General features: G+C 44.1%; 1 protein-coding gene across 1 annotated transcript in view; it reads left to right on the top strand.

Moving 5' to 3' along the window:
- SCAF1 (SR-related CTD associated factor 1) overlaps nucleotides 1–18,958 on the top strand; it is a 68,224-nt gene that overhangs the window by 37,596 nt on the left and 11,670 nt on the right. The window contains 3 exon segments of the mRNA XM_044281592.1: nucleotides 11,508–11,590; nucleotides 15,938–16,204; nucleotides 16,477–16,605. Of these exon segments, the coding sequence (XP_044137527.1) occupies nucleotides 11,508–11,590; nucleotides 15,938–16,204; nucleotides 16,477–16,605 (479 nt within the window).

Below are 18,958 nucleotides of genomic sequence, written 5' to 3' on the forward strand. Positions count from 1 at the left end.
TCCTTTGGAGCCGTTACAGTAGTTTTCTCTACTCCTTCTGTCCTGTGCGGTTGTGTTTCCGTAGCCATCGGGTCTCTGACGGGTGCCTGAGTGGCGGTCCTTCTCGTTCCGAGCCTTCTGTCTTTCCCTAGGACTGGGCTGTTCTCCATCCCGTCTCTTCCTTCCTTCTGGAGGTGGTGTTTGTCTTTCAGTTCCGCGAGGCATTCGTCCTCCCCTTCCCGCCCCCGGGAACGGACACTTCACCGTTTGGACGTTGTTTGGGCCTTGCGTTTTTACTTGGAGATCTCCGGCTCTTGTCGACGTTTGGTCTCTTGTGTTTCTAGGAGGTCCGTGCAAGGGTTGCGGCCTCCAGGGTGGCTTTCCTCCGCTTTCTCAGAGTGGCTATTGCTGTGGTTACCGCACCAGGGGCAGGGTTCTGCTTTTGGTGTCACTGTTCATTTTCCAGAGCGGTTGGTGTCCCCTGGGCCGGGGGCATTGGGCTTCGGCCATGCATTTGTGCAAGGCGGTCACTGGTCTTCCTTGCACACCTTACCGTGTTCTACAGGGTGCATACTCGGGCTTCAGCGGATGCTGTCTTGGGCTGCCTGGTCTGCAGGCGGCGGTTTCTTGATGCCTTCGGGTGCTTCGCCTTGGTGTTGTAGTCCCTCCCCTCTTGGACTGCTATTGAACGTCCCAAGGTCTTCTGTGTCCCCCAAGGAAACTGGGCGAGAAAACGAGATTTTTGTATAACTTACCATTAAAATCTCTTTCTCGCTCTTTCCTTGGGGGACACAGCACCCACCCATTCTTTGTTTTTTCTCTACACGAGTTTCCGAGTTTGTTTTACCCGTTGGGTAGTTGGCTTGTTGGTTCCACTTCTTGGGCTTTGCCTTTTCTCACTACTTGGACACGCAACTGGCAGCCTTTCTCTCCAGGCTGAGGGTATAGCTGTGGAGGAGGGGCTTAACAGTTTTTTCTTAGTGTCACGCCTCCTAGAGGACATAGCTATACCCAAGGTCTTCTGTGTCCCCCAAGGAAAGAGCGAGAAAGAGATTTTACTGGTAAGTTATACAAAAATCTCGTTATTTCATTTACTAATCCTGCTCCTTCTGGGCTTTGAATCCAGAAGGCGGTCCTATCAGGGATTGACAGCCTGCTCTCTCTGACTGTGTATACACAGATAGCTGTCAGTCACTGATAGGACCGCCTCCTTGACTTTGATATATAGTTAGATATATAATCTACTCAGCTCCTCCTGCTCTAGAACATGCTGCCTACAGCTCAAAACCCATGTTTAAAGGGGTTTTCTCATCTCAGACAATGGGGACATATCGCTAGGATATGCCCCCATTGTCTTGTAGGTGCGAGTCCCACCGCTGGGACACGCACCTATATCGAGAACGGAGCCCCGAAAGTGAAGGAGAGCACACTGTGCATGCGCAGCCACTCTCCATTCATTTCTATGGGGCCGCCGAAAATAGCCGAGTGCTGGCTATTGCCGTCTGCCCTATAGAAATGAATGGGAGCATGGGCCGCGCATGCGCAGCACGCTCCCAATTCACTTCTATGGGAGAGGTGGGGATTAGCGCTTGGTGGTGGACGGACCCCGGGAAATCTGGGGTCCCCCAGCCACAGCGCTCCCCACTCCATCCTCGATATAGGTGTGGGACCCGCACCTATCAGACAATGGGGGCATAGCCTAGCGATATGCCCCCATTGTCTAAGATGGGAATACCCCTTTAATGTCCTTTTGTCTTTTAAAGGTGAACTCACAAAAAAGAAATTGCCATTAAGACTTATTGGTAGACATAATTGACTCTAGCGCTGAATCAGTTTCATGGCTCCCAAGGAGCAATACAGCCCCTTCACAAAGGTTCTACTTTGGCTGCTATAAGATACCTTCTACTGTTGGTTTATTGTTTGCAGGCCATACTATTTTAGGGCTTATTTACACAAAGCTATGCGTATTAGGTGTGTGTATGTGTATATATCTATATCTATATATAATATATATATATATGGGCTGCACGATAAATCAAAAAAATAATCGAATCGCGATAATCGGCAAATGCGATATGGCGCTTTGGCCGACCCGAAAATGCCGCGATTATATATAAAAGGGGCCCCGCGCACATAACTGCCTTTTGCGTGTAAAGTGTTTTACTAGTGTGTGTGTGGGTGAAACAATCTCTCTCCTAACAGGTCCGGCCTCTGTACTCACTATGAATGCAATGCACTGCAGCGAGGTGGCCGGCGCGTGACTGACGTCACTTAGTAACGCTCCTTCCACTTCAGGAAGCAGGAGCGTTACTAAGTGACCTCGCTGCCGCTCGCTGCAGTGCATTGCATTCATAGTGAGTACAGAGGCCGGACCTGTTAGGAGAGAGATTGTTTCACCCACACACACACTAGTAAAACACTTTACACGCAAAAGGCAGTTATGTGCTTAGTTTAGGACACATGAGCGGGACCAGCATAAGATGCTATATGTCTTAAGCTGGCCCCCCTCATGGCCCTATGTGTCCTCCACACATCCCCTATAACAGTGTCCTCCACAGGTCCCCCATATAACAGCGTCCTCCACAGATCCCCCATATAACAGCGTCCTCCACAGATCCCCCATATAACAGCGTCCTCCACAGATCCCCCATATAACAGCGTCCTCCACAGATCCCCCATATAACAGCGTCCTCCACAGATCCCCCATATAACAGCGTCCTCCACAGATCCCCCATATAACAGCGTCCTCCACAGATCCCCCATATAACAGCGTCCTCCACAGATCCCCCATATAACAGCGTCCTCCACAGATCCCCCATATAACAGCGTCCTCCACAGATCCCCCATATAACAGCGTCCTCCACAGATCCCCCCCATATAACAGCGTACTCCACAGATCCCCCATATAACAGCGTCCGCCACAGATCCCCCCCATATAACAGCGTCCTCCACAGATCCCCCCCCATATAACAGCGTCCTCCACAGATCCCCCCCCCATATAACAGCGTCCTCCACAGATCCCCCCCCCATATAACAGCGTCCTCCACAGATCCCCCCCCCATATAACAGCGTCCTCCACAGATCCCCCCCATATAACAGCGTCCTCCACAGATCCCCCCATATAACAGCGTCCTCCACAGATCCCCCCCCATATAACAGCGTCCTCCACAGATCCCCCCCATATAACAGCGTCCTCCACAGATCCCCCCCATATAACAGCGTCCTCCACAGATCCCCCCCATATAACAGCGTCCTCCACAGATCCCCCCCATATAACAGCGTCCTCCACAGATCCCCCCATATAACAGCATCCTCCACAGATCCCCCCCATATAACAGCGTCCTCCACAGATCCCCCCCCATATAACAGCGTCCTCCACAGATCCCCCCCCATATAACAGCGTCCTCCACAGATCCCCCCCATATAACAGCGTCTTCCACAGATCCCCCCATATAACAGCGTCTTCCACAGATCCCCCCATATAACAGCGTCCTCCACAGATCCCCCCCATATAACAGCGTCCTCCACAGATCCCCCCATATAACAGCGTCCTCCACAGATCCCCCCATATAACAGCGTCCTCACAGATCCCCCCCATATAACAGCGTCCTCCACAGATCCCCCCATATAACAGCGTCCTCCACAGATCCCCCACATATAACAGCGTCCTCCACAGATCCCCCACAACACAGCGTCCTCCACAGATCCCCCACAACACAGCGTCCTCCACAGATCCCCCACAACACAGCGTCCTCCACAGATCCCCCACAACACAGCGTCCTCCACAGATCCCCCACAACACAGCGTCCTCCACAGATCCCCCACAACACAGCGTCCTCCACAGATCCCCCACAACACAGCGTCCTCCACAGATCCCCCACAACACAGCGTCCTCCACAGATCCCCCATAACTATGTCATACCCAGCCGCGTCAGCACACACACACACACACACACACACACAGTACAGACCAAAAGTTTGGACACACCTTCTCATTTAAAGCGTTTTCTTTATTTTCATGACCATGAAAATTGTAGATTCACACCGAAGGCATCAAAACTATGAATTAACACATGTGGAATTATATACATAACAAAAAAGTGTGAAACAACTGAAAATATGTCATATTCTAGGTTCTTCAAAGTAGCCACCTTTTGCTTTGATTACTGCTTTGCACACTCTTGGCATTCTCTTGATGAGCTTCAAGAGGTAGTCGCCTGAAATGGTTTTCACTTCACAGGTGTGCCCTGTCAGGTTTAATAAGTGAGATTTCTTGCCTTATAAATGGGGTTGGGACCATCAGTTGCGTTGTGGAGAAGTCAGGTGGATACACAGCTGATAGTCCTACTGAATAGACTATTAGAATTTGTATTATGGCAAGAAAAAAGCAGCTAAGGCTACTTTCACACTTGCGTTCGGAGCGGATGCGTCTGGTATCTGCACAGACGGATCCGCACCTATAATGCAAACGCTTAGGTCCGTTCAGAACGGATCCGTTTGCATTACCATGAAGCATTGCATGATAGTGCAAACGGATCAGTTTTGACTTTACATTGAAAGTCAATGGGGGACGGATCCGTTTGAAAATTGAGCAATACTGTGTCAACTTCAAACGGATCCGTCCCCATTGACTTACATTGTAAGTCTGGACGGATCTGTTTGCCTCCGCACGGCCAGGCGGACATCCGAACGCTGCAAGCAGCGTTCGGGTGTCCGCCTGCTGAGCGGAGGACAAACGGTGCCAGACTGATGCATTCTGAGCGGATCCGCATCCACTCAGAATGCATTGGGGCTGTACGGATCCGTTCGGGGCCGCTTGTGAGAGCCTTCAAACGGAACTCACAAGCGGAGCCCCGAAAGCTAGTGTGAAAGAAGCCTAAGTAAAGAAAAACGAGTGGCCATCATTACTTTAAGAAATGAAGGTCAGTCAGTCCGAAAAATTGGGAAAACTTTGAAAGTGTCCCCAAGTGCAGTCACAAAAACCATCAAGCACTACAATGAAACTGGCTCACATGCGGACCGCCCCAGGAAAGGAAGACCAAGAGTCACCTCTGCTGCGGAGGATAAGTTCATCCGAGTCACCAGCCTCAGAAATCGCAGGTTAACAGCAGCTCAGATTAGAGACCAGGTCAATGCCACACAGAGTTCTAGCAGCAGACACTTCTCTAGAACAACTGTTATGGGGAGACTGTGTGAATTAGGCCTTCATGGTAGAATATGTGCTAGGAAACCACTGCTAAGGACAGGCAACAAGCAGAAGAGACTTGTTTGGGCTAAAGAACACAAGGAATGGACATTAGACCAGTGGAAATCTCTGCTTTGGTCTGATGAGTCCAAACTTGAGATCTTTGCTTCCAACCACCGTGTCTTTGTGCGACGCAGAAAAGATGAACGGATGGGTTCTACATGCCTGGTTCCCACTGGGAAGCATGGAGGAGGAGGTGTGATGGTGTGGGGGTGCTTTGCTGGTGACACTGTTGGGGATTTATTCAAAATTGAAGGCATACTGAACCAGCATGGCTACCACAGCATCTTGCAGCGGCATACTATTCCATCCGGTTTGCGTTTAGTTGGACCATCATTTATTTTTCAACAGGACAATGACCCCAAACACACCTCCAGGCTGTGTAAGGGCTATTTGACCATGAAGGAGAGTGATGGGTGCTGCGCCAGATGACCTGGCCTCCACAGTCACCGGACCTGAACCCAATCGAGATGGTTTGGGGTGAGCTGGACCACAGAGTGAAGGCAAAAGGGCCAACAAGTGCTAAGCATCTCTGGGAACTCCTTCAAGACTGTTGGAAGACCATTTCAGGTGACTACCTCTTGAAGCTCATCAAGAGAATGCCAAGAGTGTGCAAAGCAGTAATCAAAGCAAAAGGTGGCTACTTTGAAGAACCTAGAATATGACATATTTTCAGTTGTTTCACACTCTTTTTTTTTTTGTTATGTATATAAACCCATGGAAACTCTTGTTACTTTTTCTTAGTTATATCTGTAGACAGATCTTTCACAATCAGTATTGATTCCATAACTCTTCCCATGGGGGTTTTTTGTTGCTTTTCCTAGTCTCCTGATTCTGCCTGGTTTTCCAGCCCGCTTTATCTTTTATCACTGCATATGTTTGCCATCCATGGCTCTTGGTAAGGCCGGTAATAACCTCCTGTGGAAACTGTAATATATGCCGTTTTGGCAGAATCGGGTAACTAGGAAGTAGCTGGGCTATCAGTTTAGTAACTAAGGTGAAATTGGTATTCATTATATTGTATTTATAGGTTAATTCACCGGTATCTGCCGCTTCATACACACAAGACAATATGCAGTCTTAAAGAAGCACTCCCACAATTTTTTTTTTTTATTCTCTGACTTGTTAGGCAGGTAAATGATGTAACGATTTTTGTGGGAGTGCTTCTTTAAACTGACGTGTTATCTTTTGCTTGTTAGGCTTCATGAACACGGTCTATATATTGGGCAACAAACAAAGTTTCTCCAAAATACGGATATCTGCCATGTGCGTTATGTATTTTCCGCTCTCTCATCAATAGAAGGGGCTATTCTTGTCTGCAATGCATATTCTACAATTTGTGGAATGACCACACGTATCCACATGGCCCCATAGAAATGAAGTGTAGACACAGTGTTGCGCCAATTTGTGCCACTGTTTAGACACATTGTAGACACAGACACCTTAGTAAATCTGGGCAATAGTATTTACAGTTTTTTTGTTATTTTGCCTGGGGTATACCTCCCAAAAATTTACATTTGCACTAAAGGGTCAGCCCGAGTTCTCTTTATCAGAAGCACTGTAGTGGATTTTGTGATGTAGGCTAGTTTTCATTGCAAACATTCAAAAAGCTATAAACCCTCACATACACAATCCTAATATTAAAAACCCCTTAAGGACACAGCCCTATTTCACCTTAAGGACCAGGCCATTTTTTGCAATTCTGACCAGTGTCACTTTAAGTGCTGATAACTTTAAAACACTTTGACTTATCCAGGCCGTTCTGAGATTGTTTTTTCGTCACATATAGTACTTCATGACACTGCTAAAATTGAGTCAAAAAAGAAATTTTTTTTGCATTAAAAAATACCATATTTACCAAAAATTTGAAAAAATTAGCAAATATCAAAGTTTCAGTTTCTCTACTTCTGTAATACATAGTAATACCCCCAAAAATTGTGATGACTTTACATTCCCCATATGTCTACTTCATGTTTATAGCATTTTGGGAATGATATTTTATTTTTTGGGGATGTTACAAGGCTTAGAAGTTTAGAAGCAAATTTTGAAATTTTTCAGAAATCTTCAAAATCCCACTTTTTATGGACCAGTTCAGGTTTGAAGTCACTTTGTGAGGCTTAGATAATAGAAACCTCCCAAAAATGACCCCATTCTAGAAACTACACCCCTCAAGGTATTCAAAACTGTTTTTACAAACTTTTTTAACCCTTTAGGTCTTCCACAAGACTTCATGGCAAAAAGAATACATTTTAAGAATTTTGATTTTTGGGAAAATTTTCCAATATAATCAATTTTTTCCTGGAAAAAAACAAGGGTTAACTGCCAAACAAAACTCAAAATGGGTTGCCCTGCTTCTGTAGTTTGCAGAAATACCCCATATGTGGTTGTAAACTACTGTTTGGCCAAACGGGAGGACATAGAAGGAGGGGAACACCATATGGGTTTTGCAAGGCAGATTTTGCAGGACTGGTTTTGTTTATACCATGTTCCATTTCAAGCCCCCCCTTGTACCCCTAGAATAGAAAATGCAAAAAAGTGACTCCATCTAAGAAAGTACACCCCTCAAGGTATTCAAAACTGGGTTTACAAACTTTGTTAACCCTGTAGGTGTTCCACAAGAGTTAATGGCAGATGGAGAAACAATTTAGAAATTTCTATTTTTTGGAAAATTTTCAATTTTAACCCATTTTTTACAGCAATAAAGTAAGGGTTAACAGCCAAACAAAACTCAATATGGGTTGCCCTGATTCTGTAGTTTGCAGAAACACCCCACATGTGGCCGTAAACTACTGTACGGACACACGGTAGGGCGTAGAAGGAAAGGTGTGCCGTGTGGTTTTTGGAAAGCAGATTTTGCTGGACTAATTTATTTACACCATGTCCCATTTGAAGCCCCCCTGATGCACCCCTAGAGTAGAAACTCCATAAAAGTGACCCCATCTAAGAAACTACACCCCTCAAGGCATTCAAAACTGGTTTTACAAACTTTGTTAACCCTTTAGGTGTTCCACAAGAGTTATTGGCAAATGGAGATGAAATTTGAGAATTTACATTTTTTGCCAAATTTATTATTTGCTCCATTTTTTCCAGTAACAAAGCAAGGGTTAACAGCCAAACAAAAGTCTATATTTATTGCCCAGTTTCTGTAGTTTGCAGAAACACCCCATATATGGCCGTAAACTACTGTACGGGCACACGGTAGGGCATAGAGGGAAAGGTGCGGCGTGTGGCTTTTAGAAGGCAGATTTTGATGGACTGGTTTATTTACACCATGTCCCATTTGAAGCCCCCCCTAGAGTAGAAACTCCATAAAAGTGACCCCATCTAAGAAACTAAACCCCTCAAGGTATTCAAAACTGGTTTTACAAACTTTGTTAACCCTTTAGGTGTTCCACAAGAGTTATTGGCAAATGGAGATGAAATTCGAGAATTTAAATTTTTTTCAAAATTTTTTATTTACTCCATTTTTTCCAGTAACAAAGCAAGGGTTAACAGCCAAACAAAAGTCTATATTTATTGCCCAGATTCTGTCGTTTGCAGAAACACCCCATATGTGGCCGTAAACTACTGTACGGGCACACGGTAGGGCGTAGAGGGAAAGGTGCGGCGTGTGGCTTTTAGAAGGCAGATTTTGATGGACTGGTTTATTTACACTATGTCCCATTTGAAGCCCCCCTGATGCACCCCTAGAGTAGAAACTCCATAAAAGTGACCCCATTTTAGAAACTACGGGATAGGGTGGCAGTTTTGTTGGTACTATTTTAGGGTACATATGATTTTTGGTTGCTCTATATTCCACTTTTTGTGAGGCAAAGTAACAAAAAATTGCTGTGTTGGCACCATTTTTATTTTTTGTTATTTACAACATTCATCTGACAGGTTAGATCATGTGGTACTTTTATAGAGCAGGTTGTCACGGACGCGACAATACCAAATATGACAACTTTTTTGGGTTGTTTGTTTCAGTTTTACATAACAAAGCATTTGAAAAAAAAAAATGATTCTTTAGTGTCTCCACATTCTGAAAGCCATAGTTTTATTTATTTTTTGGGCGACTGTCTTGTGTAGGGGCTCATTTTTTTCAGGATGAGATGACTGTTTGATTGGCACTATTTTGGGGTGCGTATGACTTTTTGATCGCTTGCTATTACACTTTTTGTGATCTAAGGTGACAAAAAAATTGCTTTTTTTACACCGTTTTTATTTTTTATATTTTACGGTATTCACCTGAGGGGTTAGATCATGTGATATTTTTATAGAGCAGTTTATTACGGACGCAGTGATACCTAATATATATACTTTTTTTTTTATTTATGTCAGTTTTACACAATGATTTCATTTTTGAAACAAAAAAAATCATGTTTTAGTGTCTCCATAGACTGAGAGCCATTGTTTTTTCAGTTTTTGGGCGATTATCTTAGGTAGGGTATGATTTTTGCGGGATGAGATGGCGGTTTGATTGGCACTATTTTGGGGTGCGTATGTCTTTTTGAACGCTTGCTACTACACTTTTTGTGATGTAAGATGACAAAAAATGGCTTTTTTTACACCGTTTTTTATTTTTTATTTTTACGGTATTCACCTGAGGGATTAGGTCATGTGATAATTTTATAGAGAAGGTTAATACGAACGCGTCAATACCCAAAATATAATTTTTTTATTTTTTATTTAAGTTTTACACAATGATTTCATTTTTGAAACAAAAAAATAATGTTTTAGTGTCTTCATAGTCTGAGAGCCATAGTTTTTTCAGTTTTTGGGCGATTGTACTATGTAGGGGCTCATTTTTTGTGGGATGAGGTGACGGTTAGATTGGTACTATTTTGGGGGGCATACGCCGTTTTCATCGCTTGGTGTTGCACTTTTAGTGATGTAAGTTGACAAAAATGGCTTTTTTATACACAGTTTTTATTTTTTATGGTGCCTATCGGATGGGGTGGATCATGTAATATATTTATAGAGCCGTTCGTTACGGACGCAGCGATACCTAATATGTGTGGGTTTTTTTCAATTTTTTATTAGAAAATCAGGGGAATGGGGCGTGTTTTTTTTTTTTTTTTTTTTTTTTACTTGAAACTTTATTTTTTTATTCCAAACACTTTTTTTGTAACTTTTTTTAAAACTTTATTTCTATCCCACTCTGATCCCCTCTGCAATGCATTACAATACATCTGTATTGTAATGCATTGCCTGTTAGTGTATGACACTGAGTCATACACTAACTGGTTGCCTAGGAGACCCAGCCTGAGGCTGGATCTCCTCGGCTCCCGTAGAAGACAGTTCCCGATGCCGTGCAGGGCATTGGGCAGCCTCTGCACGGCATCGGGCTGCCTTGTCACGCATCGGGTCCCCGCCACAGCAGCGCGGGGACTCGATGCGATCACTCACCTGCCGCAAACAACTTCTATGTCGCGGTCCACGCGGACCGCGGCATAGAAAGGGTTAATCCGCCGGCATCGCTGTAAACAGCGATGCCGGCGGATACAGCAGGGGCCCGGCTACCAGGGACTGCCGGACCCCTGCAGTGATCGGGTGCGCACCGCTCCGGTGCCCGCCCGACCATCCTGCCGTACATGTAAGGCGGAATGCATTCTGGCAATGCATCCCCCGCCGTACATGTACGGCGTTCTGCGCTAAGGGGTTAATGTTTCTTAAAGGGACAGTTCCATCAAATTTATCATGTATTAAAAACCAATATGATTAATCTTTATGTTTATTTTTTTTTGGGGGGGGGGGGGGGGGGATATACATTTAAGGTCTATCCATGTATTCTACTTCCTGTCCTCTTTGTTTGGACTTTTAGCACGGCATATAGGCTAATTTAACTCTATTAGAGCATCACACATTATATTGATTAGTGCAATGCTCTTCTGTGAACATCTTTATCCGGGCCTATCAAGAGAACAATAGAGTAGTCATACTATTATTAAAAAAGCAAAAAGAAAAAATTGTTTTCTATGAATGTTGAGTTAAAAAAGAATTCCCGGTGCAAAGAAGACACTTCTCCGAATTCTTGAGTGCAAACTATAGAGGTTCAGTTGACAAGGAGTGAAATAGATTGTGATTCAGCCTTGGAATATAATAAAGACGATATCTGGACCCGTAAAACAAGTTATAGACTGTATTTACTGGGTTTTATTTTGAGTAAAAAGATGCTAAACATATCCCTTGAAAGGATAGTCAGAGATGCTCATATACATTAAAATGTGAATGATAGGGGTTGTTGTAACTTGTATATGAAATATTTAACATTGTTGTATTTGATTTTTATTTATTTTTTTAGTGACTGCTTTGCTGTTCAAGATGGAAGAAGCTAACATGGCGAGCAGAGCCAAGGCGCAGGAGCTAATCCAAGCTACCAATCAGGTACAGATACTGTGAAGGCTTATACTGAGGGTCGCTGCGTGTGTAAGGTTTGGTGCAGCTACACACGTTATAAAAACGTTATGTGACTTATGATCTACGCAAGTCATATACCATTATTGTAACGGGCACAAACTGAAGATGTGCGCGGATAGACAGGCAGACATTAAAGCAGTATCGACGCATGGACCTCTCATTTGAATGGCTCTGTCAATTTTGCAGTAGTTCTTGGTTAAAAATTCCCTACTGTTTTGTTACTACAGATAAACTACCGATCAACAACAACTGTGCAGACTGATCCTTTAGTGATTTTCCTTTTCAAAATAGTAGGAAGCATTTTAACTAAGATCTGTTGCAAAAGTTGCTTCATTTTTTAATTTATTGGGGGAATAATTCACACTGTGTATGGGCCTCTTCAACCCAACCTACTAAGATAATTAACCCCCCACAAGGCACAATGTGTGGATAGTGAATGTATTGATGTATTCAAAAAAGAAAAATATTTGGGTATCCCCGCACCATAAGGAGAGAATGATGTTCCTGCCTGTTTTAGATATAGAGCTATGAGAAATGGGAAGAGAACCCATGGTATGTAAGAAAACCAGGGTCAGATAGATCCTGTGCACTTGTGCTGCATGAATCGTAAAGCCCCTGGCACTAGACCTCTGGAGGAGACAAGCTTTTTCATATAGGTTTCCTCAGGGCTGGTTATATTCCCCCTCTGTTTCTGGAATGCATAATCAAATGAGGAAGGGTTTCTTAAAGGGATTCTGTCACCTCCCCTAACCCAAAATCCGATTTTAAAGCAGTCCTGCAGCACAGCTTACCTTGATTAGGCTGTGCTCTTCTATCTTGTAATCCGTCCAGTAGTTTCTGTGAAAATCGACTTTTATGGTTATGCAAATTAGCCCTGAAGGTGCCCAGAGGGGCGTTTTGTTCCCCTTAGTGAGCCCAGTACCGCCCCTCTTACAGTGCCCAGCCCGCCTTCCTTCCGACTGCCTAACCTCCCACAGCCTCTCCTCCCCCTCCCTCACGGCCGAACGAACTCTCGCACAGGCGCAGTACCCACTGAGGGCTGCGCCAGTGCGATCTGCAGGAGACTGAGGGCAGGAGCTTCATCCTCGTCACTGGGCATGCGCCGAGCCCAGTGACGTCCGATGCTCGCTCTTCCCTCAGTCAGTGTCAAAGGCAGAGGACAGGTCAAGGAGAAGGAGGAAAGAGTAAAGTTTTCTGGTTTTGGCCGTTAGTAGGTCATTGGTGACTTTGGTAAGGGCAGTCTCAGTTGAGTGGTGGGTTCGGAAGCCAGATTGTAGGCAGTCAAAGAGGGCACAGGAGAGGTGAGAGGACAGAATGAACATGTTGCTCATGGAAGAGGTGATATGGGGGCGATAGCTGGACAAAGCAGATGGGTAGCATGTTTAAATGCAGAGGGGAAGACACCAGAGGTTAGTGATAGGTTGAAGAGATGAGTTAGGGCTGGGATAAACACTGTGGTGAGGTTAGGGATGAGGTGGGATGGGATTGGGTCTAGTGCACAGGTGGTGACGTGATCGGGAGAGTAGAGTGGAAAGTTTATCTTTAGTAATGGTGCAGAAGCGGGTTTTGGGAGAAGAGGACTGAGCAGTTGTGTAGAGGGTCTGTGGGGGACTGTGCACTGAAGCTTTCTCTAATGTTGACTATCTTTTGTTTGAACTATGTGGCAAAGTCCTCAGCTGAGAGGAGAGGATGGTGGCACTGGGGAACGGAGAAGGGAGTTAAGTGTTAAAAAGTTGTTTTAGGGTTGTGGAACAGGGAAGATATGAGAGATGAGAAGTAGGCCTGTTTTGCATCAGCAGGTGAAGATTTGAAAATGAGGAGGGGTTGCTTGTATGAGGTGAAGTGACCCTTAGAATGGGAAGCTTGTCAGAGTTTTTTGGTCAGGTTGATATGCCAGGGTTGTCTTGATTTTTCGGGTTTTATTGTGTGTGAGGGGGCAAATATGTTCAGAGCTGTACTTATTGTGGTGTTATGTGTGTAGAAGAGACCAATGAAGAGAAGGTGAGTAGGTTGTGGTCGAATAGGGGGAGAGGCGAATTAGAAATGTTAGATAGGGAGCAGAACCGTGTAAAGAGAAGATCCAGAGTGTAACCATCTCTGTGGGTGGGAGCGGAAGACCACTGTGAGAGGCCAAAAGAGCATGAGAGTGATGGGAGTTTAGAGGCGGCTTAGTGGCAGGTGTCAATATGATTGTTGAAGTAACCCATTATGATAGTGGGGATGTCGGCAGAAAGAAAGTGTAGGAGCTAAGTGTTAAAGTGGTCAAGAAACATGGTGGCTGGGCCTGGGGGGCGGTAAATGACAGCTACTTGGAGGTTGGAGGGAGAGTAGATGCGAACAGAGTGTACTTCAAATTAAGGGTTGTGGTGGTGAGTGAGTGAAATGAAACCGCGATAAGAGAGTGCAGCAAGGGAAGAGTTGTCAGCCATATTTCTGTGAGAAAGAAGAGATGAAGAGGTCATGAATGTAGGACAGTTTGTTACAGACAGAGTGTGCATTCCACTCCTGCAAGAAGAACCAAATGAGCAGGGTCAGAGGAATAGTTATTAGGTTTAAGGGGTTGCAGAAATTTGTAGACGGAGATTTGTAGTAGGAGGTAGAGGTGATAGTGGGAATTTGCTGAGGGGGGGGGGGGGGCTGGATTTGGACAGCTATACTAGAAATAAGGAGCAGCGGAGAAAGTGTTAATAGGTTATAATAAGTGAGGGCAGGAGGTATCTGTGTTTGTTTGGGAAGGAAGAGTTTTACATTACTAAACAGGTTTGTGCAAGCGGCCAGGTGAGATGGAGGGAGAGATGAATAGTTCCTTGCTGGGTGAATGGATGTGGGGGTGTTACAGGAGGTTTTGGAAAAGTAAGACGAAAGATAGAAACATTGTTTGCATTAACCATGTCTGTAATTACATTGTGTCCCTTTCTGGGTCAATTCTGGTATAATTCAGTATGTGCACTTAAAGAAAGGTTGGGTGCAGCAGTTAGGTTCAATGCAGATATACCTGGAGAGGAGAGAATTGGGTGATGGTCAGTAGGCAGTGATGACAAAGTGAATTCCATATCCATAATATTACATTTTGGTATAATTCAGTATGTGCACTTAAAGGGTTGCACTTGAAAGGTGTTGCATGTTGAAAAGCACATTAGTCTAAAGTTGATCAAAACGCACAATTTCTACCAAAAGTTATTTTGAAATTTAATAACGAATGATTATTTTAGCCTACAAAAGACAGTGCATTATAGTTTTGGAAATAAGTTGGCCTTGTTTTTTTAATATTTTTGTCTGATAATCAGACAAAAGATCTTTCTGGGAAAGTTTTTTAATCACCCAATTTCATTGAACTTTTATTTGCAGTTTGGGTTCACACGGGCGAGCGGGTGCAATGCGTGAGGTGAACACATTGCGCCCTCACTGAATCCTGACCCATTCATTTCTATGGGTCTGTGCACATGAGCGGGGATATTCACGCAACGCAGGCCCTATAGAAGTGAATAGGGCTGCGTGAAAATCGCAAGCAAGTGGGGATGCGGTGCGATTTTCACGCATGGTTGCTAAAATGAAAGTATTCACTGTATTATTTTCCCTTATAACATGTTTATAAGGTAAAATAATAGCTTTCTTTAATACAGAATGCTTAGTAGAAGGTCAATTGAGGGTTAAAAAATAAATAAAAAATTAACTCGCCTCCAATTGATCACGTAGCTGTCTCCTGTTCTTACTTCAGGACCTGTCAATGGACCATGTGATGAGCTCAGTGACGTCACCACAAGTCCTTTGACAGGTCCTGAAGAAAGAACAGGAGATCGGCAGCTACGCAATCATTTGGAGGAGGTAAGTTAATTTAATTTTTTTTTAACCCTCAATTGACCTTCTGCATTAAAGAATGCTATTATTTTCCCTTCTAACCATGTTATAAGGTAAAATAATTACATCTACACAACCTTAAACCCAAACCTGAACTTCAATGAAGACGTTCAGGTCTGGGTACCATATTCAGTTTTTTTTATCACGCGCGTGCAAAACGCATTGCACCCGCGTAATAAAAATTGAACAACGGAACGCAATTGCAGTCAAAACTGGCTGAAATTGCGTACCTACTTGCGTGGGTTTGCCGCAGTGCACCCGGGACGCATTCCGAGCCAAAACGTGGCGCCCGTGTGAACCCAGCCCAACATTGACAAAGGGTGTATGCCCGTGTCTGTGAAACGAACGTTCACCATATATTTGTTTCTTCTACTGCTGTTCAACCATCAACAAACTTCAATGGTATATGGCCACCTTTACATGACTCACAACATTCTTTATTTTCCTTCACCACAGATCCTCAGTCACAGCAAGCCTTCTACCTCATTGGGTAACCAGCCTCCACCTCTACCAGCCTTGGGTCATTCAGCTCCTCCATATCTTCTTGGTGGTCTACCCCTAAGTAGTAGCTCCAGCCCTCCTACCCCCACTGGAATTGCAGGCCTCAACTCCCAGTCATTGTCTGGCTCTACATCCAGCTCATTCTTCAACACTACAGCTATCTCTGAGCTGGGAAAACGGGAAGGCAGCACAAGCTCTGAAGGCAGAGGAGACACTGACAAGGTAGCTTATAGACAACCATTTATCAGTTTTTTTATACATTATCAGAATTTCTTCACCAGCATATTCTATCTTGGTGGTTGTGATTGGCCAGTTAGTCCATCCTTATAGTTGTGGAGTGTGGAAAGAACATACAGATTCCACATAGAGGTTGCATCCAGTCAGATTTAAGCCCAGTGCTAACCAGCGAGCGTCATCAGTTGGAACGTAGTTCCTTTTAGGTGACTTTTTCTGTTTTTTTTTTGTTTGTTTCCCCCCCCCCCCCTTGAAATCAGTACTTGAAGAAGCTGCATACACAGGAAAGAGCCGTGGAGGAGGTGAAACTGGCCATTAAGCCATATTATCAGAGGAAAGAGATCACAAAGGATGATTATAAAGACATTCTGAGGAAGGCTGTACATAAGGTGGGTTTATCCGTTCATCTGCTCGATTTTATCCTTCACTTAGTGCAAACCCTTAATCTAATTATATCAAGATGAGGGCTGGTCATCTTCAACTGAACTAATCTTTAAATTCCATTGTGTGGCCATGACTCCTGTATACTGTATTTTTTGCTTTAGAAGACTCAACGGACTATAAGACACCCCAGGTTTATACAACAGAAAATTAGAAGGGGATGTGGTTTAATGGTGTTTTACTGAAGTGGAAGGGTCAACATCGGTAACCTTAGGGTGTGGGGAATAGTTGGGTCAGCTCCTGCTACCGTTACTGTGTCATCTGCAGACTACTGTAACAGCCAGCAATGGCGGTCACCTCATTGAATGTACCTAGTTCTCTAGCTCTGCTACCCATGAACACCCACACCTATCTTTAACCCCTTCAAGCGACAGCCTGTTTGGACCAAATGCCAGAGCCCCATTTTTCAAATCTGATGTGTCACTTCACAGTTATGAAGTCACTTTGTGGGGCTTACAAAGTAGAAACCACCCATAAATGACCAGAAACTACACCCTTCAAGTTATTTAAAACTGATTTTTACTAACTTTATTAACCCTTTAGGTATTCCACAAGAATTAAAGCAAAATGAGGGGGAAATTTTAAAACTTCATATTTTGGGGCAGATTATCCATTTAAATCCAATTTTCCTGGAACACATCAAGGGTTAACAGCCAAATAAACCTCAATATGTATTACCCTGATTCTGCAGTTTACAGAAACCCCCCATATGTGGTCATAAACTGCTGTATGGGCACATGGCAAGGCTCAGAAGGAAAGGAGCACCATATTGTTAATGGAGGGCAGATTTTGCTGGAATGGTTTTCGGGTGCAATGTCACATTTCAAGAGACCCTGAGGTACCCCTAGAAAGAGAACCCCAAAAAGTGACCCCATTTTGGAAACTACCCCCCTCAAGGAATAAATTTAGTGTTGAAGTGAATGCTTTGACCCAACAAGCATTTTATAGAATTTAGAAACAGATGGCTGTGAAAATCAAAAATTTATTTTTATTTCCAATAAAACAGGAGACAATGCACCCCACAATTTATGCATTTTTTCCTGAATACAGCTACACCTCATACGTGGTCATAAACCACTGTTTGGGGGAACGGCAGCATTCAGAAGGGAAGGAGTGGTGTAACGTTATACTTCCCTACTTCGTGAGATTTCCCTACCCTCGTCACTTCCGGTCGCCCCGGACATGACATGAGGATGTATGCAGTGCTGCGCAAGCGCACAACGACGGGTTAGGAAAATTTCACAGCATAGTGCGCATGCGCCAGGAGCCTCGCCGGCGGTTAGGGTAGGGAAAAATTATGGGCCAGTGTGCAGGCGCGGTGATCGGATGGATGTTCTCAGCTGGACACTGGCCGCCTCACCAGCGGTTAGGGTAGGAAAAAAGCACTGGCACGTACGTCATTTTGCTCTTCCCTAACCACTGGTGAGGCTCCCTGCGCATGCGCACTCTGCTGTGAAATCTCAGAAATTTCCCTAACCTGTCGTTGTGTGCCTGTGCGGCGCTGCATACCTCCGCACGTCATGTCGGGTGCGACCGGAAGTGACGAGTTTAGGGAAATCTCACGAAGTAGGGAAGTATAACGTTACAGCAGCATTGGGATTTTCTAACATGTAATTTGCCAGAATTAGTTTAGGGCCCATAAAATTTGTATTTTTTTTTTATCAATGTAGCTGTGTGGGGACTTGTTTTTTGAGGGACGAGTTGTTTTTATTGGTATAATTTTGGGGTACACTTTTTATACCATTTTTTTGTGGAGATGAAGTGGGAAAAAATAGCAATTTTGTCAGTGTTTTATTTTTTTTTATTTTTTATGGGGCTCCTCTTGTGGTAAATATTATATGATCATTTTATTCTGTGGGTTGATAAGGTTATGGCGATACCAACTTTATGTAGTTAGTTTTTTTTATACTACTTTTTCGGCAATAAAATCCCTTTTGTGTTAATAAATTATATTTTGCATCGCCATATACGAAAGTCCATAACTTTTTTATTTTTTCACCAACGTAGCTGTGTGGAGGCTTGTTTTTTGGCGGGACGGGCTGTAGTTTTTATTGGTATTTTGGGGTACATATTTCTTTTCGATCACTTGTTATTTATTTTTCCATTACGCCCCATGACAGCACCTGTAAGAGATCCTCCCCCTTCCGGACAGGAAACAGGAACTTCCCATATTTTTAAAAGGGTCCTCTGTATTCCACTGCTCAGTTTCTTCCAGTTTCCGAACTCTACCGGCCACAGACCGAAGGGTAATTGGTGGCCACCAGGGATCCTCCCATGGCTTACGTGAAGAGTTAACGACCG

This window comes from Bufo gargarizans, chromosome 2, assembly GCF_014858855.1.
Source record: "Bufo gargarizans isolate SCDJY-AF-19 chromosome 2, ASM1485885v1, whole genome shotgun sequence".
In the NCBI taxonomy this organism is placed as follows: Eukaryota; Metazoa; Chordata; class Amphibia; order Anura; family Bufonidae; genus Bufo; species Bufo gargarizans.